The 27,460-nt window shown below is 42.9% G+C and overlaps 1 protein-coding gene across 1 annotated transcript; it reads right to left on the minus strand.

The window, feature by feature from the left end:
- LOC135513087 (desmocollin 2-like protein) lies at positions 1-26,675 on the minus strand. Its single transcript, XM_064935781.1, has 16 exons — positions 26,372-26,675; positions 23,273-23,360; positions 16,722-16,921; positions 16,288-16,452; positions 15,854-16,009; positions 15,549-15,693; positions 15,315-15,469; positions 14,770-14,904; positions 13,457-13,642; positions 12,277-12,524; positions 11,699-11,841; positions 8,356-8,583; positions 1,916-2,137; positions 1,548-1,657; positions 1,112-1,450; positions 1-890 (listed from the first exon to the last, which is right to left on the minus strand). Exons 1-16 carry the CDS (start codon positions 26,408-26,410, stop codon positions 681-683), a joined length of 2,769 nt encoding a protein of 922 aa, XP_064791853.1. The 5' UTR covers positions 26,411-26,675; the 3' UTR covers positions 1-680.
- Positions 26,676-27,460: the final 785 nt, after the last annotated feature.

Here is a 27,460-nt window from a genome sequence, read left to right on the forward strand (position 1 = left end):
TTCAAGAAGCAGACCGTTTTATTGTATACAGTACAATAGAAAAATAATCTGTATTAACATCTTCAAGCACAAATGTACAAAACAAAGCTCTTCTCTTTCTGCTTAAATTTGCTATTTATTTTCTCATTAGAAAAAGACAAGATAGTGTGAGCCCTTGACAAACGGCAGCAATTATGAAGCATTATCTCGTCTCCTACAGAAACCAATTGACTCAGAGATTATGTTACACATTCAGCAATGACAACTCCAGAAATATGATCTCTATCTGATCTCTATCACACACAAACACACTGATCCTGGGCAGTGTTTTATTACAGTAAAAACAGGGACATACGCCCCCTGGTGTCAGAGCAGAGCATACCAGAAACCAGATCAGAGCACTAACAGTCAGTAGCATGTGTACCTCCGAGTGAGAATAGTCTGGGTGATGTCTCGATTCTTCAATCTTCTACAGGCAATGTAGAAGGCTGAGGAGAGAAAGAATACCTGCCATATCTTTGTCTCCCATCCAAAACAACAGATCTATCATCAGTCTCACTCACTGACAGTCTCACATACTGACGACACGCTCTTGGCATTCACCTTCCATTGACTTTAGTGATTGTCTTTCTCTCAAAGGTTCTGATCTTATTAGTTGCTTTGTGTTCCCGTTACTTGTGTTCTTTAATCGTGGTCTCATCTCAGATCTCCTCCTCCTTGTCCATGCAGATGTTGGCCAGTGTTTTGAACTTTGACCCCAGTGAGTCCAGGAAGTCCAGGTTATCCTGGTCACCAAAGTCACTGCAGCAACCCACCGACCCGGCCGGTGACCCTTCACCCTCGTACCCGTACGCTCGGGCCACGTCGTCCGCATAACGCTCCTCTGACTCATCTGCAAAATAGACCAGCTTCTGCAGAATAGAGAAAAGAGGTGTCCAGGTCCCGACTGTTGTCACACCAACCCAGATATTTATTGCAAAAACACTTGACAGGAATGACAAATTGAGTGCTGAAATTGCATTCTTTTGAAACAGCCCATATTGACTAAATCTACAAATAATGCATTGCAATCTGAATACCATCACAAAAATCACAATAACAAAAAACACATGTTGCTTTGGCTATGGCTTACCTTGCCCAGGTAGAGTCCGTTGGTCTTCCAGGTGTGCAAGGCGGAGAGAGTGGAGGAAGCCTGGGACTGTTTGAGGAAGGTAGTGTCTGTGTAGAAGTTACCGCCCCCGTACTGTCCAGTGGAGTAAAAGCTACTCTGTCCCTGAGCTGTCAGGAATTCCCGCCTACTGCTCTCCCGATTCAGATTGATCGTCTTCTGACCAATCAGAGGAGGACCTGGAGCCGGACACCCCGCCCCATTCTGATCCAGAAGCCCCACCAGCCCTGCCCCCTTCACGGAGCCATCCACTGTGTCCACGGCAACACCGGTGGAAGGTATAATCAGCAGGGCCGCAGATTTCTGACCAGAGATAAGAGACAATGACAATGAAAGTCCCATTCACACACACACACTCATCAATGATAGAGGAGCTAGTCCAGAGGAAAGTTGATCTCACCACTTCATCTCCAGGAGCCTCTGTGTTAGACTTCAGCAGCATGCCACCACTACAGTCTTCCATGTAGATCTTTTCTCCCTTAGTGGTGCAGTAAAACACAAATAATAGACCTGCATATGAGAGAACAAAATATGTTAGTTACATAAATCCATATAAATGGAGAATTGACTAAAATGATAGATGTGAAGTATAATGTAGGATATGTCATATTCATGCCTGAGAACATGGTATGAGTACTCAGTGGTATTTGATTTAATACAGGAATAAACTGACAAAGTATTCGATGTGACTAAGTTATGCAGGATAAGATATTTGATGAATGTACAAGTGTGGGCATGTGCTAGTGTGTATCCATCATTCCTACTCACAGAGCAGTAGGAGCAGCAGGAAGGCCAGCAGCATGGCTAGGACGCCCCAGATCCCCACAGAGACAGAACTCCTCTTGGCCACACACTCTCCCCCCAGGCACTGACACACCCTTAAAGACAACACCTGGACCCCGCCCTTATTCTGGAGGTCAGTCACATGCACAGGGACCGTATACACACCCCGGGCCATCTCCACCACCTGCTCCAGCACAGCTGACCCATCTAGGGGGGCGGGGTGTAAGAAGGACGGGAGTTAGGAGGTGATTGACAATATGAGGGATGGAAGAATAGAGGAAGGGGATTTAGAGAGTTAGGTATAGAGAGAAAAAGAGAAAGGGAGGAGAAAAAAATGAGAGACAGAGCAAGCTAGAGATAGATTACTTTGGTAACCAGGGTATAAATGCCTCGTGAGGAGATAACCTTTGGAATGTTCAGTGTTCAGAGAGTTTCCCTCCATATTTGGTAGTCTCCTGTGGTGGCTGTGTGCCCCTCACAGTGCGTGTGTGTGTTTGTGCATTCGGAAAGTATTCAAACCCCTTGACTTTTTCCACATTTTGTTACAGCCTTATTCTAAAATTGATTTAATAGTTTTTACCCTCATCAATCTACACACAATACCCCATTACGAGAAAGAAAAAAATGGAAATATTAAAATTTACATAAGTATTCAGTCTGTACTCTGTACTTTGTTGAAGCACCATTGGCAGGGATTAAAGCCTCAAGACTTCTTGGGTATGATGCTACAAGCTTGGCACACCTGTATTTGGGGAGTTTCTCCCATTCTGCTCTGCAGATCCTCTCAAGCTCTTTCAGGTTGGATCAAGAGCGTCACTGCGCAGCTATTTTCAGGACTGTCCAGAGATGTTAGATTGGGATCAAGTCCGGAATCTGGCTGGGCCGCTCAAGAACATTCAGAGACTTATCCCTAAGCCACTCCTGTGTTGTCTTGGCTGTGTGCTTAGGGTCGTTGTCCTGTTGGAAGGTGAACCTTCATCCCAGTCTGAGGTGCTGAGCGCTCTGGAGCAGGTTTTCATCAAGGATCTCTCTGTACTTTGCACTGTTAATCTTTCCCTCAATCCTGACTAGTCTCCCAGTCCCTGCTGCTGAAAAACATCCCCACAGCATGATGCTGCCACCACCATGCTTCACCGTAGGGATGGCGCCAGGTTTCCTCCAGACGTGACGCTTGACATTCAGGCCAAAGAGTTCAATCTTGGTCTCATCAGACCAGAGAATCTTGTTTCTCCTGTTCTGAGTCCTTTAGGCGCCTTTTGGCAAACTCCAAGCGGGCTGTCATGTGCCTTTTACTGCGAAGTGGCTTCCGTCTGGCCATTCTACCGTAAAGACCTTATTTGTGGAGTGCTGCAAAGATAGTTGTCCTTCTGGAAGGTTCTCCCATCTCCACAGAGGAACCCTGGAGCTCTGTCAGGGTGACCATCGGTTTCTTGGTCATCTCCCTGACCAAGGCCCTTCTCTCCTGATTGCTCAGTTTGGCCCAGCAGTCATGGGGGTTCCAAACTTCTTCCATTTAAGAATGATGGAGGCCACTTTGTTCTTGGGGACCTTCAATACTGCAGAAATGTTTTGGTACCTTTTCCCAGATCTGTGCCTCAACACAATCCTGTCTCAGAGCTCTACGGACAATTCCTTCGACCTCATGGCTTGGTTTTTGCTCTGATATGCACGGTTAACTGTGGGACCTTAGACAGGTGTGTGCCTTTCCAAATAATATCCAATCAATTGATTTTACCACAGGTGGATTCCAATCAAGTTGTAGAAACATCAAGGATGACCAATGGAAACAGGATGCACCTAAGCTCAATTTCGAGTCTCATAGCAAAATAATTCTTAATCAGTTTTTGCTTTGTCATTATGGGTTATTGTGCGTAGATTGATTAAATACTTTTTATTTAATACATTTTGGAATAAGGCTGTAACAAAATGTGGGAAAAATTCAAGAGGTCTGAATACTTCCAAATGCAATGTATGTGCTTTGCAGCGTGTGGCTGTGCACCCTTGGGTCACGCGAGTGTCCTGCAGCGTGAGGGTCCTGCAGCACGACGGTCCCCTAGAGTGTGACGTGTGTATTTATCTCAATCCCTATCCCCTCCAGCATCTCACTCTATGGTCACTGTGCGTGCGTTTGTGTGTGGTGTGTGCGTGCCTCCATGCACGTGTGTCTATGTGCCCACTGTGTGCTGGGCCTATGGCAGCATGTGATGGTGTTTTTGGAACTTATCCTCAGATGTATTTACCATGCCACTAAATAGAGGGTGACACACACACACACACACACGAAATGGAGGGTGATATTTCCTCTGTACTGCCTAGCATTTAGTTGGACATTTCTCCCCTGTGAGGCTGCAGATGTCTGGCTAGGGCTGATACACACAAATACCCCCAACCACACACACACACACACACAGAGAGAGAGGTCTGGCTCTGTCTAATATACACAAAGGTTGCATCTCAAATTGTACCCTATTTTCTATATAGCGAACTACTTTTGACCAGGTCACACACGGTAGTGCCCTATACAAGGGAATAGGGTGCCATTTAGGACGCAGAACACACAGGCCTCTGAACAATCACTGCCTTCTGTTTGTTCCACTGGACTTAATGTGGCAATCTGGGATCTAGTAATCTGTTTTAAGGTCATTTAAAATTGTAGATAGTCTTCAAATCAAATGTTACTTGTCACACGCGCTGTGACCTTAATGAAATACTTACTTACAAAGCCATAACCAACAATGCAGTTAAGAAAAATAAGAGTTGGCAGCATAAAAAAGGGTCAATGCAAATAGTCTAGATAGCCGTTTGATTAGCTGCTCTGCATTTTTATGGATTGGGGGTAGAAGCTGTTAAGTAGCCTTTTGGATCTAGACTCGGCACTCCGGTATGGTTTCCATGGGGTAGCAGAGAGAACAGTCTATGACTAGGGTGGCTGGAGTCTTTGACAATTTTTTGGGTCTTCCTCTGACACTGCCTTGTATAGAGGTCCTGGATGGCAGGAAGCTTGGCCCCAGTGATGTACATACTGGGCCGTACGCATTACCCTCTGTAGCGCCTTGCGGTCAGAGGCCGAACAGTTGCCATACCAGACAGTGATGCAACCAGTCAGGATGCTCTTGATGGTGCAGCTGTAGAACTTCTTGAGGATCTAAAGACTCATGCCAAATCTTTTCAGCCACCTGAGGTAGAACAGGCGTTGTCATGCCCTCTTCACGACTGTCTTGATGTGTTTGGATCATGATAGTTTGTTGGCGATGTGGACACCAAAGAACTTGAAGCTCTCAACCTGTTCCACTACAGCCCTGTCATAGTTCATGATAGTCTCCTTTGTCTTGCTTACATTGAGGTAGAGGTTGTTGTCCTGGCACCACACTGCCAGGTTTCTGACCTCTTCCCTATAGGCTGTCTCATCATTGTCATTGATCAGGCCTATCAACCTTGTATCGTCGGCAAACTTAACCTCTCTAGGGTATATGGAACGCTAGCGTCCCACCTGGCCAACATCCAGTGAGATTGCAGAGCGCCAAATTCAAATACAGAAATACTCATAAAAACTCAGAAAAGATAACTATTTTACATAGGTTTAAAGATTAACTTCTTGCGAATCGAACCATGGTGTCAGATTTTTAAAAATGCTTTACGGCGAAAGCATACCTTACAATTATTTGAGACCATAGCCCAGCAGACAAATCATTACAAACAGTAACCAGCCAAGTAGAAGAGTTACAAATAGAGTCAGAAATATAGATAAAATGTATCACTACCTTTGATGATCTTCATATGGTTGCACTCAGAAGACATTCATTTATTCAATAAATGTTCCTTTTGTTCGATAAAGTCTCTCTTTATATGCGAAAACCTCTGTTTTGTTTGCGCATTTTCTTCAGTAATTCACAGGCTCAAACGCAGTCACAACAGGCAGACAAAAAAATCTAAATTGTATCCGTAAAGTTCATAGAAACATGTCAAACAATGTTTATATTCAATCCTCAGGTTGTTTTTAGCCAAAATAATTGATAATATTTCAACCGGACAATAACGTTGTCAACATAAAAGGTAAACAAGAAAGGCACTCTCTCGGTCGCGCGCATGAAAAAGCTCTGACACGGCAGGGTCCACTCATTCAGACTGCTCTTACTCCCTCATTTTTCAGAATACAAGCCTGAAACAATTTCTAAAGACTGTTGACATCTAGTGGAAGGCATAGCAATTTGAGTCCTAAGTCAATGGATACTGTAATGGCATTGAATTAAACTACACAACAAAAAATCCTACTTCCTGAATGGATTTTTATCAGGTTTTCACCTGCCAAATCAGTTCTGTTACACTCACAGACATTATTTTAACAGTTTTGGAAACATTCAAGTGTTTTCCATTCGAATCTACTAATTATATGCATATCCTATCTTTTGGGCCTGAGTAGAAGGTAGTTTAATTTGGGCACGCTTTTCATCCAAAATTCCAAATGCTGCCACCTACCCTAGAGAAGTTAATGATGGTGTTGGAGTCATGCTTGGCCACGCATTCGTGGGTGAACAGGGAGTACAGGAGGGGACTACACACGCTCACCCCTGAGGGGCCCCCGTGTTGAGGATCAGCCTGGCAGATGTGTTGTTGCCTACCCTTACCACCTGGGGGAGGCCCATCAGGAAATTCAGGATCCAGTGGCAGAGGGAGGTGTTTCGTCCCACTGTCCATAGCTTAGTGATGAGTTTGAGGGCACTATGGTGTTGAACACTGAGCTGTAGTCAATGAACAGCATTCTCACATAGGTGTTCCTTTTGTCCAGGTGAGAAAGGGCAGTGTGGAGTGCAATAGAGATTGCATCATCTGTGGATCTGTTGGGGCAGTATGCAAATAGGAGTGGGTCTAGGGTTTCTGGGATAGTGGTGTTGATGTGAGCCATGACCAGCCTTTCAAAGCACTTCATGGCTACAAATGTGAGTGCTACGGGTCGGTAGTCATTTAGGCAGGTTACCTAGGTGTTCATGGGCACAGGGACTATGGTGGTCTGCTTGAAACATAGGTATTACAGAATCAGCCAGGTTGAAGATGTCAGTGAAGACACTTTCCAGTTGGTCAGTGCATGATTTGAGTACAAGTCCTGGTAATCCGTCTGGCCCTGCAGCCTTGTGAATGTTGACCAGTTTAAAAAGGTCTTACTCACATCGGCTATGGAGAGCGTGATCACAGTCGTCCAAAATAACTGGTGCTCTCATGCATGCCTCAGTGTTGCTTGACTCAAAGCGCACATAGAAGTAATTTAGCTAGTCTGGTAGGCTCGTGTTACTGGGCAGCTCGCTCCATAATATTTTGCAAGCCCTGACACATCCGAAGAGCCTCAGAGCCAGTGTAGTAGGATTTAATCTTAGTTCTGTATTGAAGCTTTGCCTGTTTGATGGTTTGATGGAGGGCATTTCTTATAAGCTACTGGGTTAGAGTCCCGCTCCTTGAAAGGGGCAGCTCTACCCTTTAGTTCAGTACGGATGTTGTTTGTAATCCATTGCTTCTGGTTGGGGTATGTACGTATGGTCACTGTGGGGATGACGTCATCAATGCACTTATTGATGAAGCCGGTGACTGACGTTGTGTACTCCTCAATGCCATCGGATGAATCCCAGAACACATGCCAGTCTGTGCGAGCAAAACAGTCCTGTAGCTTAGCATCTGCGTCATCTGACCACTTCCGCATTGATGGAATCACCTCCACTTCCTGCTTTAGGTTTTACTTGTAAGCAGGAATCATGAGGATAAGATGTGTAAGATGTGCCAAATGGAGGGCGAGGGAGAGCTTTGTATGCGTCTCTGTGTGTGGAGTAAAGGTAGCCTAGAGTTTTTTTTCCCTCTGGTTGCAAATGTGACATCCTGGTAAAAATTTGGCCAAATGGATTTAAGTTTTCCTGCATTAAAGTTCCCGGCCACTAGGAGCGCCACCTCTGGATGAGCATTTTCCTGTTTGCTTATGGACTTATGCAGCTCATTGAGTGCGGGCTTAGTGCCAGCATCGGTTCGTGGTGGTAAATAGACAGCTTTATTTTTTCTCATCTTAAATAGACTGGTACAAAAAATGTAGATGTAAACTCTCTTGGTAAATAGTGTGTACTGTCACTATTTATTCTCTGTCACTGACAACTAAAAATTATCTTGACCTGTGCACCTACATTGTAAACCTTAATTCATAGGTTAGATTGTAGCAACCTCATGATGGGTATAGGGAACATAGCCTAAACCTATCGATGTTACATTGAGCTGGGTGAATAGAATATGAATGACAGTCATCCAATATTCTGTAATAGAAATAAGTCCAAGCTCATTCAAAAATATATCTTCCTCCCTCATCATAAACATCACCGACCGCCACTGCTCTGGATGTAGACATACTATACCCACAATTCAACCACATTTCAACCCCAACTCACTCTACTCACTTTGAATGTCTCTCAGCCTCCATTTCCCATCATGCCCCTCTGGCAGCATGAAGTTGAAGGGTCTGGCATAAGGTGATAGGTCAGCATCCTCTGCTTCTATGGTTACGGAGCCCATCTGCCCATCCTCCCCCTCACACAACGTCAGGTATGTCCCCGGGACGATCATCGGGACGTTGTCATTAACGTCCTCGATCAGCAGCGTTATATTGCCATTGCCAGACTTCTTACCTAAGAGACAGAAAGAAGGTAGAGGGGTCAGGTGAACAAGGTCAAGCTCTGAGCGGCAGTCCCGACTGGGTAACTTTTCAGGTTTCACTCATTCAAAACTGAAATTATTCATTCATTCGTTCATTCAAACCTGGAAACTCTCATCCATTCATTCAAACATGATGTCATCTGTAACCTGAATTAATTTGTCTTTTCATTCAGTAATCCATTCAACTATTTTGTTACATCTAAAATCCATTGTATTATACATTAGTGCCACATAACAAAAGTACAATACTTTGAGTAGAATATGTAATAACAGTTGAAGTGCTGTACACATACATCCACAGTTATGTTATGGTCAAATGTAGCCCCAGTATTATCTAAATATGAAATAATTTATGGTTAACAATAAAGTACCTTACTGTGATTGATTTAAATTAAAAATGGCCAATCAGAAATATTTATATTTCTCAAGCAAGAATGTAGCTAGGACTGCCTGGGAGTGGCCTGAGTGGGAGGGATATGTAACCTGAAAACGAGCAGTTATGGGCGGAGAGGTTTGAAACTCTGTTAGTTGGAATTGCAGGCTGTCTTTTCAAACAGCTCTTATAATAAGAAGGTATTATCATAATTTTCTAAATTTCACAGTATTATTCCAACCTCATATTGTGAGAAATATATATATTTCACAATATATATTTGTTTTAAAGATAAATCATGTTTTTGACTGCACTGCTCCTTTAATAAGAAAAACAGTTTGTGAGAGTTCTGTTGTGTAGATTTCCTTTGGGGGTTTAGAACAGTTCAGCCCTAATGAAGATAAAACAGTTCAAGTGTCTTGCATGAATGTACTCCTGAATGTCCTCCTGCCACATTCTATGTGACGCTGTACTTAAAGCAAGACTAGATAGAGACAGATAGCAGCCAACAGCTTTGATCTAATTTACACTATGGTGTTGCATGACCCTTTCACACATATCACTCTCAGGAATGGTAGACATTCAGATAATACAGATTATCTTAACCCTTTCAATGCAATGGGCTTTATTGGCATGGGAAACACACACTACATGACCAAAAGTATTTGGACACTTACTCGTCAAACATCTCATTCCAAAATCATGGGCATTAATATGGAGTTGGTCCGCCATTTGCTGCTATAACAGCGTCCACTCTTCTGGGAAGGCTTTCCAAGAGATGTTGGAAAATTTCTGTGGGGACTTGCTTCCATTCAGTCACATGGGCATTATTGATGTCGGGCACTTAGCCCTGGCTCGCAGTCAGCATTCCAATTAATTCCAAAGGAGGTTGAGGTCAGGTTTCTGTGCAGGCCAGTCAAGTTCTTCCACACCGATCTCAACAAACCATTTCTCTATAGACCTCACTTTGTGCACGGGGGCATTGTCATGCTGAAACAGGAAAGGGCCTTCCCCAAATTGTTGCCACAAAGCTGGAAGCACAGAATCGTCTAGAATGTCATTGTATGCTGTAGAGTTATGATTTCCCTTCACTGGAACTAAGGGACCTAGCCCAAACCATGTAAAACAGCCCCAGACCAATATTCCTCCACCAAACTTTACAGTTGGCACTATGCATTGGGGCAGGTAGCGTACTCCTGGCATCTGTCCATCGGACTGGCAGGTGGTAAAGAGAACGCGTTTCCACTGCTGCAGTTTCCAATGGCGGCGAGCTTAAACAACGCTCCAGCCCACGCTTGGCATTGTGCATAGTGATCTTAGGCTTGTGTGCGGTTGCTCGGCCATGGAAACCCATTTCATGAAGCTCCCAAGAAACAGTTATTGTGCTGACATTGCTTCCAGAAGCAGCTTAGAAGTCGGTAGTTAGTGTTGCAACCGAGGACATGCGATTTTTACGCACTTCAGCACTAGGCGGTCCCGTTCTGTGAGCTTGTGTGGCCTACTACTTCGCGGCTGAGCCGTTGCACCTCCTAAATGTTTCCACTTCACAATAACAGCACTTACAGTTGATCGGGGCAGAAATTTGAAGAACTGACTTGTTGGAAAGATGGCATCCTATGACGATGCCACGTTGAAAGTCACTGAGCTCTTTAGTAAGTCCATTCTATTGCCAAGGAGGTCAATTGAGATTGCATAGCTGTGTGCTCAATTTTATACACCTTTCAGCAACGAGTGTGGCTGAAATAGCCGAATTGACTAATTTTAAAAGGGGTGTCCACACATATAATATATACATAAAGCATGTTTACATTGTCAAAGCAAGTGAAATAGAGAATAACCCAAAGTGAACTAAGCAATGCAAAATTAAGAGTATACATTACTCACAAAAGTTCCAAACAGAGGTATTTCAAATGTTATATATACAGTGTTGTAACAATGTGCAAATTGTCACACCCTGACCTTAGTTATCTTTGTTTTCTTTATTATTTGGTTAGGTCAGGGTGTGACAAGGGTAGTTTGTTTTGTTTTTTGATTATCTAGGAGTTTTTGTATGTCATGGGGTTTTCTAGTCTAGGTGTTTATATGTCTATGGTTGCCTAGATTGGTTCTCAATCAGAGGCAGCTGTTTATCGTTGTCTCTGATTGGGAACCATATTTAGGTAGCATTATTCCTTGAATATTTTGTGGGTTATTATTCTGTTTATTTGCCTGTTCTGCACTAGCCATATTGCTTCACGGTTCGTTTTGTTGTTTTGTTTAGTTCTGTTCAGTGTGCTCTCTTTTATTAAAGAGTTATGTTCGCTTACCACGCTGCGCCTTGGTCTCCTCTCTATGACGACTGTGACACAAACAGTTAAAGTACACTGAGTACAAAGGAGAGTTTCCTCCTACCATAACCTGATTGACAACAACACTGATCAGCCACACCCCAGTTCAGCTACTCCAGGTGTTCTCACTAACGACTCACAACAGCATAGCAAGTATGTTATACTGTAAGGCCGTGGTCCTTTATGAACACCAATAAAGTCATGTTTTACTGTGTCACTGCATATTCACCTACACAGAGTAACGCTGTAAACCTAACAAGGAAATGTTATTAAACCCCAAAAGGCAGATGTGTCATTTCATACTAATACATGTATGAAATATCCTTCATACACTCTCCAGTGCGGTTGCCCATGTGTAATAACAGTTTGGGTGAAAACCACACTCACTCTCGTCCACAGCTTTGATAGTGATCGTGTAGGTTCCGTTGGTAACTAGAGGAGACTCAAGGTCGATGGTGTTAGCTACCCTCAGCTCTCCCGTGGTCTCTCCCACAGCTATCCATGAGCCAGGGTCAAATTTTGTGTAGTACCTACAACACACAAATCAACATTTGTATTGGTAACATGCAGATGTTATTGCGGATGTTGTGTAAAAAAATTAAATACTACAAAGTTGCTTAGGAGCTAGAAGCAGACCTGCCATGTCTGTCAGCACGATCTTACACACACACACACACACACACACACAGAGAGAACAGGTTTAACAGATAGTTTGGAATGCATCAATAGCTCTATGCTATAGGTGACAAGTGCAACATGATATGCATGTAGAAACATGAATTGAAGAATGTATGAAAGACACGAGAAAACAGCTAATTTAAAATAAAGGAAAATATAATTTACTCCCAATCTACTCTACTATAACCAGCTTTAGGGTAGTCATTGGTCTATATTCTTCCCTCTACTGTTACTGGATGTGTAGGGACAGTGGGTCGCTAGAGTGCACTAGGGACAGTGGTCCGTACTTGATCCCCTTGCTACTCTTGGTCTCTGGGTCCAGTGCGGTGTAGGTGGAGAGGAGGGTCCCATTGGGAGTGTTCTCTTTAACCCTGATCACCATGTTAGGAGGGGTAAACTCTGGCCCCTCGTCCTCATCACCCACACTGACATCCACAGGGATGGACAGCCAGGTCCCTGCCATGCCCACCAGGGGAGCCTCATTCTGGGCAGAGATCATCAGCTTCACCGTCTTCCCCTTCTCATAATCAAGAGGCTGGAGGAGGGGTGGGAGAGTAGGGAAGAGGGGAAAAAAACAGGTTAGGCTCATGACTAACTCAGACTGGCCTGGCTGTCATTCTGTCAGCATTAGCCTGAGCTCTGTGTCTGCATCCCCAATGGCTCCCTATTCCCTACCAAATGCACAACTTTTGACCAGAACCCAATGAGCCCTATGGCCCCTGGTCAAAAGTAGCACACTATATAGGGAATAGGGTTCCATTTGTGACATAACCTGTGCAAAATGTTCCTGTTACAGCTCAGGTCAAGCTGAAGTCTCCATCCTCTGACACATTTAACACCCACCTACCAGAGAGCAGAGACGCACTGTGACCTGCTAATAATAACAACCACGCTCACTTCTTATCACTGCTACAACTTAGACACACATAACACCCCCCCCCCCCCCCCACACCACACACACACCTCTGACAAGACTAATCCACACTCACCAGGCAGGCCAAAAGTCCATCCAACCTCATATTGTGGAAATATATATAACACACAGGTAAATCGTGTTTTTGACTGCACTGTCCCTTTACTAAGAAAAACTGCTTGTGAGTGTCTCTGTGTGACACACAGAGACAGACAAGTATGCCAAGAAAAATTACACACTCAACTCTCCAGAGAGCTGCCTCTGAATTATGACAATGTGAGCAGATTAATATCATCATTCATCTTTTAGTCAGTGTCGCTCTGTCTTTGTCATTCTGTCAGTCTCTCTCTGTAGCAGTCTTTTTATTTGTGTCAGTCAAGTAAAAAGCAAGCGTTGACACACCCTAACGAGATGGACATGTGCTGACTAATGGAATAGTAAAGTTATGAAATCATAGTAGTATACCCATAAAAGTATTTGGAACATATTTCAAGTATGTGACTATCTTTGTTTGTGTCAGTGCTTTCGTCTGTGGTTGTTGTTATCTCTGTCACCTTGATGACATAGAGCAGGCCCTCGTTGGTTTCAGGGTCCGTGTTGATCCGGAAATTCCCATTCTCGTTGCCCTGGGTGATGACAAACCTGGCATTCCAGTTTGGAGTCTTCTCCTCATCCTTGTCATCCACAGGAATCCTCAGGACCAGCATGTCTGCTTGGTTCTCCTTTACAGTGGCCTTGTACTGTCAGGCAGAAACAAACTAAATCATTTTGTAAAATAAGTGGAGCCCTCGTTTTTTGTTGTCGTTGTTTTTGCCAGGTTATATTTGACCTAATTTTTTATGTATAATGTTTCCTTTTAAGTGCAAATAAATACATTAAATAAATAGCATCGCCTGAATATATTTGACTATGTAGGTAGCGTTTCAATAATGACCACTTAGCACCTACCGAAAATACCCTGAGGTGATTTGTTGACTGCATTATTAACACCGCATACCTGTTTTGATTAGACACATATGGACAGGTACGAAAGGTCAAAAGGGTAAAAGAGGGCAGTAGTCTTTTTAAACCAAAATATCAGACAATACCACTTCTGTGAAGGATTGCACAACTTGTTAACTTTCCCCAAATTCCCAGGTTTATTGCTTACTCCCTTTTGATTCCGGGAATCTTTCATCCTGGATTTCTAGGAAATCTGGTAATTCAGTAAAAATTTCCAGAATTTTACAACCTTACTATGTGTTATTCTCTTTACATTAAAACACATTTTGCGGGTCTGCTTCCAATCAAAATAATGTGTTAACTAATACACTCTAAATGGCCTGTCACGCAGAGATTAGCCAGCAGTGTTATTTTCCGACAGCCAATAAAATGTAAATAATTTCCTTTATAGTGCATGACTTTTGACCAGGGCCCATAGGGCACAATGCAGGGAATAGGGTGCTATTTGGAATAGGACCTCAGGTTAAAGAACTGGTAACCTGTCCAGGCAATCACTCTCTACAGCTTTGATGTTACCTGAATATCTCAGCATGTTTGAGAAAAGTGAAAATCTATTTACCATTTTCAAATGCTGTAGGCTAATGCATTGTGGTGGGAGGTTGGGATAAAGGACAAAAAATAAATAAAATATTGCTCAAGTGTTGTCAAAATGTAACGTTTTCCACATATTCACTCTATTGCTATTATTTGTGTGCAATATCGTTGAGTTTGCGTCAAAGATGAGTGATTTATTGACTGCATTCCAAATGGCACCCTATTCCCTATATCCAGATGGACTCCGGTCAAAAGTAGTGCACTATATAGGGAATAGGGTGACATTTAGGATACAACCACAGTCGTCATCTTAAACACAAGTGGGACGTACGGTGGTCTCCCTGAAGGTGGGAGGGTTGTCGTTGATGTCCAGTAGCGTAATGGTGGCCGTAGCAGTGTTAAACAGGCCGTTCTTAGCTCCGTCCATGTCCCGGATCTCCACGGTAACAGCATTGACAACCTGTGTCTGGAAAGACCCAAACACACAGAGAAACATTTCTACTACATATACATTTTAGTCATTTAGCAGACGCTCTTATCGAGAGTGCATATATTGTTTCGTACTGGTCTCCCACAACCCTGGCATTGCAAGCTCAATGCTCTATCAATTGAGCCACACGGGACCTACAACATTTCCACCACAAAAAACCTCAGTGAAGTATCATCATTCAAGAGTACTCAAGTCTGCTCTGGTTTATACCTCAAATTCAGTACACCGTTCAATTAGCTAGAATGTCAGAGACTAACAATCACTTGTTACACAATATTAACATAGCCCAACAATACAATAGGCAAACTCTATATTACAGTGATGCTGGTGTATTTAGAAGGAAACAGGTGGGTGTTGAATAAGGAAGGAAGCCCTGCCTATGGTACCTCTCTATCAAGAGTGCTGGTCTTGGCTGTGATCAGCCCACTGTGAGACCCGATGGTGAAGAACTGACCACCAGTCAGAAGGGTGTATCTGATCTTAGTGTGGGGGGTGTCTGCTTCATCCTTATCAGTGGATTTCACTTCTCCTACCTCAGTACCTGGAGAGAGGGAGGGAGGGGGAGAGAGAAAGAAAGTTAAAATGCAATATTGATCTGACACACACACTCACTCACTCACCAGGTTTGCACTGCTCTAACACAGAGAAGCTGAGTGGTCCAGAGAAGGTCGGTGCGTTGTCATTGATATCTTCCACCAGAACAGTAATGTCCAGAGGGCGATCTGTCTCCTTCCCCGACCGCCTGTCAAACACCTGGGCTGTGAACTACACACCACTCATTAAGAACACACATACTGAACACTTTTGGTCTGAGGTACAGACAGCAGACAGACAAGATGACGCCACTGCTATTGTCTTGCCTATAATCATTGTGCGCTCATTTAGACCAACTTTATGGCCTGTATTGAAGGTCTGTCACACTTACCACAAACTTGGGGTACTGTTCCCGGTCAACAGGGTAGTGCACACGCACCATGCCTGTGTCACGATCCACAGAGAAAAGCTTCTCCGGGGGCATGGTCACCCCTGAACCACTGATTATATAGTACACTGTGAAATTCACTGATGAATCTGACCCCACCTACAGAGAGGGAGGAGGAGAGGGAGAGAGACAGACAAACTTACAGAAATAGCCTAAAATAACACCAGTACAGTTCTAACACACTGACACATAAATCAAGAGCCAAGGAGAGAAGTGAATGATGATTCCAAAAGGGGGGAGTTCAAGATTGGAAGAAGGTGATTGAGATGAGGGGGGAGGATTACAGAAGAGGGACAGGAGAGTAAGACTGATGGGATACATAAGGAAACAGGAGGGAGGATGTGAGGACGGCGATAATGGTGAATGCATGTCCTCACCAGTTCTACATCTTTGGGGAAAGGAGGGATGTCCTGCTCTATGATGCTGAAAGGGAGAGGACTCCATCTCCTTTTAGAGCGCCTCAGGACCTCAGACGGACCCCTCTGAACCCCTTTATGTGCAGGCACATTGAAGGGCACCCTCATGGGTACTTGAATATGCTCCTACAAGGACAGTGTCACAGTGATAAGTAAAGATACAAGCAGTCTACTTTCTAAACCTTACAGGAAGACTCACATGTCTACTGTAACTCTGTTATTGCTTTTCTGTTGTAGAGGGCAGTTTGAGTAGAAGGGTTGGTGGGGAGTACTGGGTGTGTCTTCTGTTTGTGATTCAATACTGTATGTTGCATGTATGATTCATTGCATGATTCAGTAATGTTACAGTAAAGTCATTCAAAAGTATCTCTCCCTCCCTCCCAGGCATTCCTCACCTGTTCACGATCTGGGGACAGATGGACCTCCATCCTCCAGCGCCGTCCTCCCCCATCCCTCCCCCTCACCCAGAAGGACCTGCCCTCCGCTGTAACCGTTGTGACGTCCACCGTGACAATGGTGCCGTCGCTCCGCATGGCGAAGTGGGGGTCACTGGAGGTCAGCCACTGTCCCTGTATGTGACACCCTGTCACTGGTACTGGACAACAGAGAACACAGACACCACACACTGTTAAGTTGATTGAACTATCATTAAAAGTGAAGACATTTTATCAAATCAATTTTCTAGGTGTAATTATTATTACGCGATTTAACTAATCATGTAAACTTTAATTAACTAGGAAGTCGGGGGACCACAGAATTTTTTTAATAGAGTCTATTTCCCGAATCGACTCTTCAGATGTTTTTATATGTTATTGAGTACAGTGTTCTATTAATGATTATTAATCTTTAACTTCCGTTAGTCTCATTCCAAATGTCGTAAAATTCTTGGTTAGCGTACACAGGCCACTGACACCCCATTCAGACCACAGTCTACTTGAACAGAGCAATACTCAATCATGAGGCATCAAAGCCAAAGGAACTGAGTAATATTAAGAAATGCTATAGATGGAAGGAATGTAGTTTGGAAACCTACCAAAAATCAATTAAGCAACAAAAAATGAAAATCCCAGTAGAAATTTTTAACATCTCAGCTTCCCTATCAAATCTAAAAATCTCAAATAGAAAATCTAAGAAAATGAACAATGACAAATGGTTTGATGAAAAATGCAAAAATCTAAGAAAGAAATTGAGAAATCTGTCCAACCAAAAACATAGAGACCCAGAAAACCTGAGTCTACGCCTTCACTATGGTGAATCGCAAAAAACAATACAGAAATACACCACAGAAAAAGAAGGAACACCACGTCAGAAATCAGCTCAAATTAATTGAAGAATCCTTCATCTCTAACCACTTCTGGGAAAATTGGAAAACACTAAACAAACAACATGAAGAATTATCTATCCAAAATGGAGATGTATGGGTAAAACACTTATCTAATCTTTTTGGCTTGATAACAAAGAACAAACCGCAAAAATGACTGATCACCCCAATCCACAAAAGTGGAGACAAATTTTACCCCAATATCTACCGTTTGATATGCAAACTTGGGAAAATCCTCTGCATTATCATTAACAGCAGAATCATACATTTCTTCAATGAAAAAAATTTTGTGAAAAAATGTCAAATTGTATTTTTTACCAAATTATCATACTACAGACACACATTCACCCGGCACACCCTAATTGACAAACAAACAAACCAAAACAAAGGCAAAATCTTCTCATGCTTTGTTGATTTCAAAAAAGCCTTTGACTCAATTTGGCATGAGGGTCTACAATACAAATTGATGGGGAGTGGTGTTGGGGGAAAAACATACAACATTATAAAATCCATGTACACAAACAACAAGTGTGCGGTTAAAATTGACCAAAAAAAACACACAATTCTTCCCACAGGGCCGTGGGGTGAGACAGGGATGCAGCTTAAGCCCCACCCTCTTCAACATATATATCAAAGAATTGGCAAGGGCACTTGAACAAACTGCAGCCTTAACTTAAAAGATTCTGAAGTCAAATGTCTACTGTTTGCCGATGATCTGGTGCTTCTGTCACCAACCAAGGAGGGCCTAAAGCAGCACCTAGATCTTTTGCACAGATTCTGCCAGACCTGGGCCCTGACAGTAAATCTCAGTAAGACCAAAACAATGGTGTTCCAAAAAAGGTCCAGTCGCCAGGACCACAAATACAAATTCCATCTCGACACCGTTGCCCTAGAGCACACAAAAAACAATACATACCTCGGTCTAAACATCAGCGCCACAGGTAACTTCCATAAAGCTGTTAACGATCTCAGAGACAATGCAAGAAGGGCATTCTATGCCATCAAAAGGAACATAAAATTCAACATACCAATTAGGATCTGGCTAAAAAAATACTTGAATCAGATATAGAACCCATTGCCCTTTATGGTTGTGAGGTCTGGGGTCCGCTCACCAACCAAGAATTCACTAAATGGGCCACACATCAAATTGAGACTGAATGCAGAATTCTGCAAAAATATCCTCAGTGTACAATGTAAAACACCAAATGCAGGATTAGGCTGATACCCGCTAATGATCAAAATCCAGAAAAGAGCCGTTCAATTCTACAACCACCTAAAAAGGAAGCAATTCCCAAACCTTCCATAACAAAGCCATCACCTCCAGAGAGATGAACCTGGAGACGAGTCCCCTAAGCAAGCTGTTCCTGGGGCTCTGTTCACAAACACACTCCACAGAGCCCCAGGACAGCAACAAAATTAGACCCAACCAAATTATGAGAAAACAAAAAGATAATTACTTAACACATTGGAAATAATTAACAAAAAAAACAGAGCAAACTATGATGCTATTTGGCCCTAAACAGAGAGTACACAGCGGCAGAATACCTGACCACTGTGACTGACCCAAACTTAAGGAAAGCTTTGACTATGTACAGAGTCAGTGGGCATAGCCTTGCCATTGAGAAAGGCAGCCGTGGGCAGACCTGGCTCTCAAAAGAAGACAGGCTATGTGCACACTGCCCATAAAATGAGGTGGAAACTGAGCTACACTTCCTAACCTCCTGCCAAATGAATGACAATATTAGAGACACATATTTCCCTCAGATTACACAGATCCACAATGAATTTGAAAACAAACCCAATTTTGATAAACTCCTTTATCTACTGGGTGAAATACCACAGTGTGCAATCACAGCAGCTAGATTTGTGACCTGTTGCCACAAGAAAAGGGCAACCAATGAAGAACAAACACCATTGTAAATACAAGCCATATAAATAAACATATTTCCCCTTTTGTACTTCGTTACAACACTGTACAGTGGGGGAAAAGTATTTAGTCAGCCACCAATTGTGCAAGTTCTCCCACTTAAAAAGATGAGAAAGGCCTGTAATTTTCATCATAGGTACACTTCAACTATGACAGACAAAATGAGAAATAAAAATCCAGAAAATCATATTGTAGGATTTTTAATGAATTAATTTGCAAATTATGGTGGAAAATAAGTATTTGGTCACCTACAAACAAGCAAGATTTCTGGCTCTCACAGACCTGTAACTTCTTTAAGAGGCTCCTCTGTCCTCCACTTGTTACCTGTATTAATAACACCTGTTTGAACTTGTTATCAGTATAAAAGACACCTGTCCACAACCTCAAACAGTCACACTCCAAACTCCACTATGGCCAAGACCAAAGAGCTGTCAAAGGACACCAGAAACAAAATTGTAGACCTGCACCAGGCTGGGAAGACTGAATCTGCAATAGGTAAGCAGCTTGGTTTGAAGAAATCAACTGTGGGAGCAATTATTAGGAAATGGAAGACATACAAGACCACTGATAATCTCCCTTGATCTGGGGCTCCACGCAAGATCACACCCCGTGGGGTCAAAATGATCACAAGAATGGTGAGCAAAAATCCCAGAACCACACGGGGGGACCTAGTGAATGACCTGCAGAGAGCTGGGACCAAAGTAACAAAGCCTACCATCAGTAACACACTATGCCGCCAGGGACTCAAATCCTGCAGTGCCAGACGTGTCCCCCTGCTTAAGCCAGTACATGTCCAGGCCCATCTGAAGTTTGCTAGAGAGCATTTGGATGATCCAGAAGAAGATTGGGAGAATGTCATATGGTCAGATGAAACCAAAATATAACTTTTTTGGTAAAAACTCAACTCGTCGTGTTTGGAGGACAAAGAATGCTGAGTTGCATCCAAAGAACACCATACCTACTGTGAAGCATGGGGGTGGAAACATCATGCTTTGGGGCTGTTTTTCTGCAAAGGGACCAGGACGACTGATCCGTGTAAAGGAAAGAATGAATGGGGCCATGTAGCGTGAGATTTTGAGTGAAAACCTCCTTCCATCAGCAAGGGCATTGAGGGTGAAACATGAGTCTTTCAGCATGACAATGATCCTAAACACACCGCCCGGGCAACGAATGAGTGGCTTTGTAAGAAGCATTTCAAGGTCCTGGAGTGGCCTAGCCAGTCTCCAGATCTCAACCCCATAGAAAATCTTTGGAGGGAGTTGAACGTCTGTGTTGCCCAGCAACAGCCACAAAACATCACTGCTCTAGAGAGATCTGCATGGAGGAATGGGCCAAAATACCAGCAACAGTGTGTGAAAACCTTGTGAAGACTTACAGGAAACGTTTGACCTCTGTCATTGCCAACAAAGGGTATATAACAAAGTATTGAGATAAACTTTTGTTATTGACCAAATACTTATTTTCCACCATAATTTGCAAATCAATTCATTAAAAATCCTACAATGTGATTTTCTGGATTATTTTTTCTCATTTTGTCTGTCATAGTTGAAGTGTACCTATGATAAATTACAACTTGCACAATTGGTGTCTGACTAAATACTTTTTTGCCCCACTGTATATAAACATAATATGACATTTGTAATGTCTTTATTATTTTGGAACTTCTGTGAGTGTAATGATTACTGTTCATTTTTATTATTTATTCATTTCCCTTTTGGATATGATCTACTTCACTTGCTTTGGCAAATAAAGCCCCTTGAAATGAATTGAGAGAGGGGGGAGCGGGCTCCCACAGTGCACACAGTGCACATCATGACAGTTACTCCACTGGGCAACACACACACACACTCAGAACAAAACATAGAACTTTGGACAGAACACTCAAGCTCGTATTCACAAATAGTTTCAGAGTAGAAGTGCTGATCGAGGATCAGGTCTTCTCTATCCATATAAACTTATTCAGTATGATCTAAAAGGGGAAATCTGATCCTATATCCTACTCTGAAACTCTTTGTGAATACAGGCAACGGTAACTATAGGCAGTGAGTCAGACATAACTCACACACACATAAAACACTGTCACTAACTAAACTCAGCAAAAATATATATATACCCCTTTTTCAGGACCCTGTCTTTCAAAGATAATTCGTAAAAATCCAAATAACTTCACAGATCTTCATTGTAAAGGGTTTAAACAATGTTTCCCATGTTTGTTTAATGAACCATAACCAATTAATGAACATGCACCTGTGGAACGGTTGTTAAGACACTAACAGCTTACAGACGGTAGGCAATTAAGGTCACAGTTATGAAAACTTAGGACACTAAAGAGGCCTTTTTTCCAACTCTGAAAAACACCAAAAGAAAGATGCCCAGGGTCCCTGCTCATCTGCGTGAACGTGCCTTAGGCATGATGCAAGGAGGCATGAGGACTGCACATGTGGCCAGGGCAATAAATTGCAATGTCCGTACTGTGAGACGCCTAAGACAGTGCTACAGGGAGACAGGACGGACAGCTGATCATCCTCGCAGTGGCAGACCACGTGTAACAACACCTGCACTGGATCGGTACATCCGAACATCACACTTGCGGTACAGGATGGCAACAACAACTGCCTGAGATACACAAAGGAAGGCACAATCCCCCCATCAGTGCTCAGACTGTCCGCAATAGGCTGAGTGAGGGGTGGCAGGTAGCCTAGTGGTTAGAGGGTTGGACTAGTAACTAAAAGGTTGCAAGCTTGAATCCCCGAGCTGACAAGATAAAAATCTGTCATTCTGCCCCTGAACAAGGCAGTTAACCCACTGTTTCTAGGCTGTCATTGAAAATACAAATTTGTTCTTAACTGACTTGCCTAGTTAAATAAAGGTAAAATAATAAAAAGACCTGGCAGCAATGCCCCCTATGGGCACAAACCCATCGTCGCTGGTCCAGACAGTACTGGCAAAATGTGCTCTTCACTTACGAGTCGTGTTTTTGTCTCACCGGGGGTGATGGAGGTGGAGTGTCCGTCATGGTCTGGGGCGGTGTGTCACAGCATCATCGGACTGAGCTTGTTGTCATTGAAGGCAATCTCAACGCTGTGCGTTACAGGGAAGACATCCTCCTCCCTCATGTGGTAGCCTTCCTGCAGGCTCATCCTGACATGACCCTCCAGCATGACAATGCCACCAGCTATACTGCACGTTCTGTGCGTGATTTCCTGCAAGACAGGAATGTCCGTGTTCTGCCGTGGCCAGCGAAGAGCCCGGATCTCAATCCCATTGAGTATGTCTGGGACATGTTGGATTGGAGGGTGAGGATGAGGGACATTCCCTCCAGAAATGTCTGGGAACTTGCAGGTGCCTTGGTGGAAGAGTGGGGTAACATCTCAGAGCAAGAACGTGCAAATCTGGTGCAGTCCATGAGGAGGATATTCTCTGCAGTACTTAATGCAGCTGGTGGCCACACCAGATACTGACTGTTACTTTTGACCCCCCCCTCCCTTGTTCAGAGACATTATTCCACTTCTGTTAGTTACATGTCTGTGGAACTTGTTCAGTTTATGTCTCAGTTGTTGAATCTTGTTATGTTCATACAAATATGTACACATGTTAATTTTGCTGAAAATAAACACAGTTGACAGTGAAAGGACATTTATTTTTTGAAGTTTACATTGACTAGGCTACACACAGATAGGCAGGTGTTATAGGCCTACCTTGAGAGATGACATAGCCAGGCCTGACCTCCACTGGGACCTGGGCTTGGATGGAATGAGGAACACAGCACTCAGACTGAGCTATGATCTGAGAGAGAACAGAGAGAACAGGGTTTACACGTGTGTCTTTCATCCTGTCTTTGTCACTCTCCTTCTCCTACAGTCCATATTTTCAATTCATTATTGGCAGTGATGCATTAACTCCCAAATCCATTTCTGCTATCTGCCAACTCCTTGTCAAGAGAGCAGACAGACTGGCTACAGATGCATATCTTCTAACCCTAACCTTAAAGATATAATCCTTAATTAAAACAATAACAAAGAAGGCACACTGCCTCTGTTTTCCTAAAAAGATTAGGGATTGGTCTGGAGAAATGTAACCGCTCAAATTCAGACAGATCCATGGATGCATAGACTGACCATAACATTTCCAGGGAACTCACAATATTATCACAATACGCAGGTGCCGATACGATATGCATTGCTCATTGTACACAGTGTACAAAACAGTAGGAACACCTGCTCTTTCCATGACATAGACTGACCAGATGAATCCAGGTGAAACCTATGATCCCTTATTGATGTCACTCATGGCAGATGAAAGGGAAAAGACAGGTTAAAGAAGGATTTTTAAGCCTTGAGATATTGATTGTGTATGTGTGCCATTCAGAGGTTGAATGGGCAAGACAAAAATATTTAAGTGTGTAAAGAACTGCAATACTGCCGAGTTTTTCACGCTCAACAGTTTCCGTGTTTATTAACAATGGTCCACCACCCAAAAGACATCCAGCCAACTTGACACACCTGTGGGAAGCTTTGGCACCAACATGGGCCAGCATCCCTGTGGAATGCTTTTGACACCTTGTAGAGTCCATGCCCTGATGAATTGAGGCTGTTCCAAGAGCAAAAGGGGGTGCAACTCAATATTAGGTGTTTGTAATGTTTTGTACACTCAGTGTATGTCTACTGCAGAGAGACAAATGAGACCCATAACAAAAATGAGTATTGATCAGTCATGGAAATATAAGTGCTGAAAACTTGTTGGCTCACTATTTAAAAAGCTATAAGATGAAAAATACTTCCGTTTTGGCATAGATACAGCCGACTAGTGCTTGCTAACGCTACCAAGCCAAAACATAATAATCTACAAATCTATACTTGGAGTCAAAGTATCGATATAATATCATCCCAAATAATATTTTGATATGTAACTTTATCAATTTCTTTCCCCATCCTTAGTTGAGGCTGTACGGTGTTTGTTCACATTTCTGTTGTTTACAGACATTGAAATAAAACAAGCTTATATTTTGGATTCTGATGGGGTATGACAGTTGAACTTCGCTCATGAGGCATTTATCAGTTATATTCTTCAAGAATGAAAGGGTATATTTCCCTCAGACAACTCTGGACCTCGAAACCTGTTCCACTGCATTTATTGTTCCCCTCTAATCAGGGACTGATTTACAACTGGGACAACAGGTGGGTGCAATTAATTATAAGGTAGAACAGAAAACCATTAGGCTTCGGACCTCGTAGGGTAAGAGTTGAATACCCCTGTTATATACCATTTATTGTATAAGTCCAAAAATGGATGTAGATACTAGTGATTCTAGCTTCACTGAAAATACCTAACCTTTAGGGTGGCAGGTAGAGTTCTGGGTCAGTTACCGAAAGGTTGCAAGATCAAATCCCAGAGCTGACAAGGTAAAAATCTGTCGTTCTGAACAAGGCAGTTAACCCAATGTTCCTAGGCTATTATTGTAAATAAGAATTTGTTCTTAACTGACTTGCCTAGTCACAATTTTTTATTAACCAATCGAATGTATTTATAAAGCCCTTTTTACATCAGCAGCTATAAAGAAACCCAGCCTAAAACCCCAAACAGCAAGCAATGCAGATGTAGAAGCACGGTGGCTAGGAAAAAGACACTACTCTTGTTGGACAGATCAGTTTTCCAATCACACTCTGTTCACATCATTGAAGTGTTTGAACTAATAGGCCTATAGTAATACTACTGCTGAAGAGTGCCTAACTAATTCTAGCAAGTGTGAGGAAACCAGTAGACGTGTGAAAAACATAATGATAAATGTAGCCCGAGTCAAAGGCAATACTACTTATTCAAGTTTAATCTTCAATGTGAGATTGGTACATCCCTTTTTTTCTCACATCAACTGTTTATCAAAACAAGTGGTGAGGTGACTGCTTTGTTTTTTAATCCCAGATTGGGATATGGGTTATTTTAAGCAATATTTCTAATATTTGTCTTTGAAACAGTATAGGATGTTTTGGTGGGGCATCGTTGAGCAATGAGTAAGTAGGCCTTATGCTGTTTGTATGAGGCCCCCAAATGACCTTATTATTTTCCTATATGGAGTAGCCTGGTCATAATGGCTCAAAACAATATGTCAACATGGGCCGCCGCACACTAGGCTATTTGAAAATATTTGAACTTTACGGGAGTTTATCAAAAAAGTCTTAACTGGATTCGCATTTCCCAGACCATTCTTTCTTTTATAACCCGTAGTGCCTTCAATGATCATTAACCCCATTCGCAGCGAGAGTGCTCTATCAGTGAAATGTATAACTAATGAATGCATTTGCAAAGGATCCAGACAGGCCTACTCAGTTTGACAAATAAGTAGCCTAAAACCTAAACACATGTCAGAGAAAGAGACGAGGACAGGAGACTAGATAACACTGATCATGCTCATTTTATACAAAGTTTCAGCTCAACAACATACGTCTGTCATTTCTGTGCTTACATTCCACACCGATTTGCTCACGAAACGTCTGCATGAGATACGCGTAGTGGTCAGACATTGAGGACTGGACTGCCCACCTACTTTTAAACCTGAACTTTAGTCCCTCAACACTTTTATTCAGGGAAATACCGAAAACAACGGATCCCAGTGAATAGTTCCGTTCCACTGGGCACAGACGTCCATTCAACGTCTATTCCATTGAAATGACGTGGAAACTAAATTGATTCAACCAGTGTGTGCCTTGTGTGTTAAATAGTCTAGCCTACATCAGCGCTATTCTCCAAGACAGCTATTGTAACTTTCAAGACAATTATTGTTTGCGGTTTCCGTCACTTACCACAGTGAGTAGGCTGACGCAAAAGACGCCCGGGGCCATTGCGCGGCGGGATGAATAAACAGAAGTCTGGAGAATCGCGCCCTACCTAAAATGACTGAAGTCGTTCGGTGAAGTCCCGGGTGCAACGCGGCGCGAGGGATGGGTGGAGGTTTTGGCTCTAGAGCCTTGGTAATTGTTTTAGCTCACACATTAATTCCAAGGGTGTGTCGGGAAGAATTGAGACAGAGAGAAAGACAGGCTGTGAGGGGGTACCGAGTCCGCTCTGGGGCTGGCCGTAACGATCACCACCAACAGGTTTACCGGGAGGGACTGTCCCGCCTCCTGTCCTGTCTTATCTCGGGTCTGGACTCCACCCACGCCAAACCTTCCCAACTACGTGCGTTTATTGTCTATGTTGACTATAAGTGTTTATCTAAGTTATTATCCAACATTTCAAAATGTGCTATTGTAATAAAAGTGTCAACCTGTATATTAGGTCTATGTTTTTAATGGATTCATTGACCAAACCAACCAGAAAGGAAACAGAGGCTTAAGTGTAGACCAGAGGTGTGCAATTTTACGTCTAACTAAAATGTTGTGTTTTTTCTATGAAAAAACTGTGCAAGAAAATGAGTTGTCTCTCATTGAATGACAACAAAGACTTTATTGAAGAATTCGTACTGTTGACCAATCACAGACGAAGGGCATAGACTTCCGCTCTGAACTTCGGCTTGACTCCAGATAAAAATGTGTGTGCCTGAACAACCGAAATAAACCACAAACAAAAAGTCATAATATGAACTCTACCAAAATGTTCCAGCTGGCAAGCATGCAGACACCTTAAGGGGCTTTAGGTTAATTTGTTTAACCTTTAGGCAAGTCAGTTAAGAACAAATTCGTATTTACAATGACAGCCGACCCCGGCCAAACCTGGACAAAACTGGGCACCACCCTATGGGACTCCCAATCACGGCCAAATGTGATACAGCCTGGATTTGAACCAGGGACTGTAGTGACACCTCTTGTTCTGCGATGCAGTGCTTTAGACTGCTGCACCACTCGGGAGGGTTAAGGTTAGGTTATGGTAAAGGTTAGGAGTTTGGGAAACTA

Source organism: Oncorhynchus masou, chromosome 24 (assembly GCF_036934945.1).
Source record: "Oncorhynchus masou masou isolate Uvic2021 chromosome 24, UVic_Omas_1.1, whole genome shotgun sequence".
In the NCBI taxonomy this organism is placed as follows: Eukaryota; Metazoa; Chordata; class Actinopteri; order Salmoniformes; family Salmonidae; genus Oncorhynchus; species Oncorhynchus masou.

Excerpts from the sequence above, each read along its gene's own strand:
- LOC135513087 (XM_064935781.1), bottom strand. The coding sequence starts at position 26,410 with ATGGCCCCGGGCGTCTTTTGCGTCAGCCTACTCACTGTG. Across the intron at positions 23,361-26,371 it reads GCGTCAGCCTACTCACTGTG|ATCATAGCTCAGTCTGAGTG; the intron begins GTAAGTGACGGA and ends GTTCTCTCTCAG. Across the intron at positions 16,010-16,287 it reads TCCCCAAAGATGTAGAACTG|GTGGGGTCAGATTCATCAGT; the intron begins GTGAGGACATGC and ends CCCTCTCTGTAG.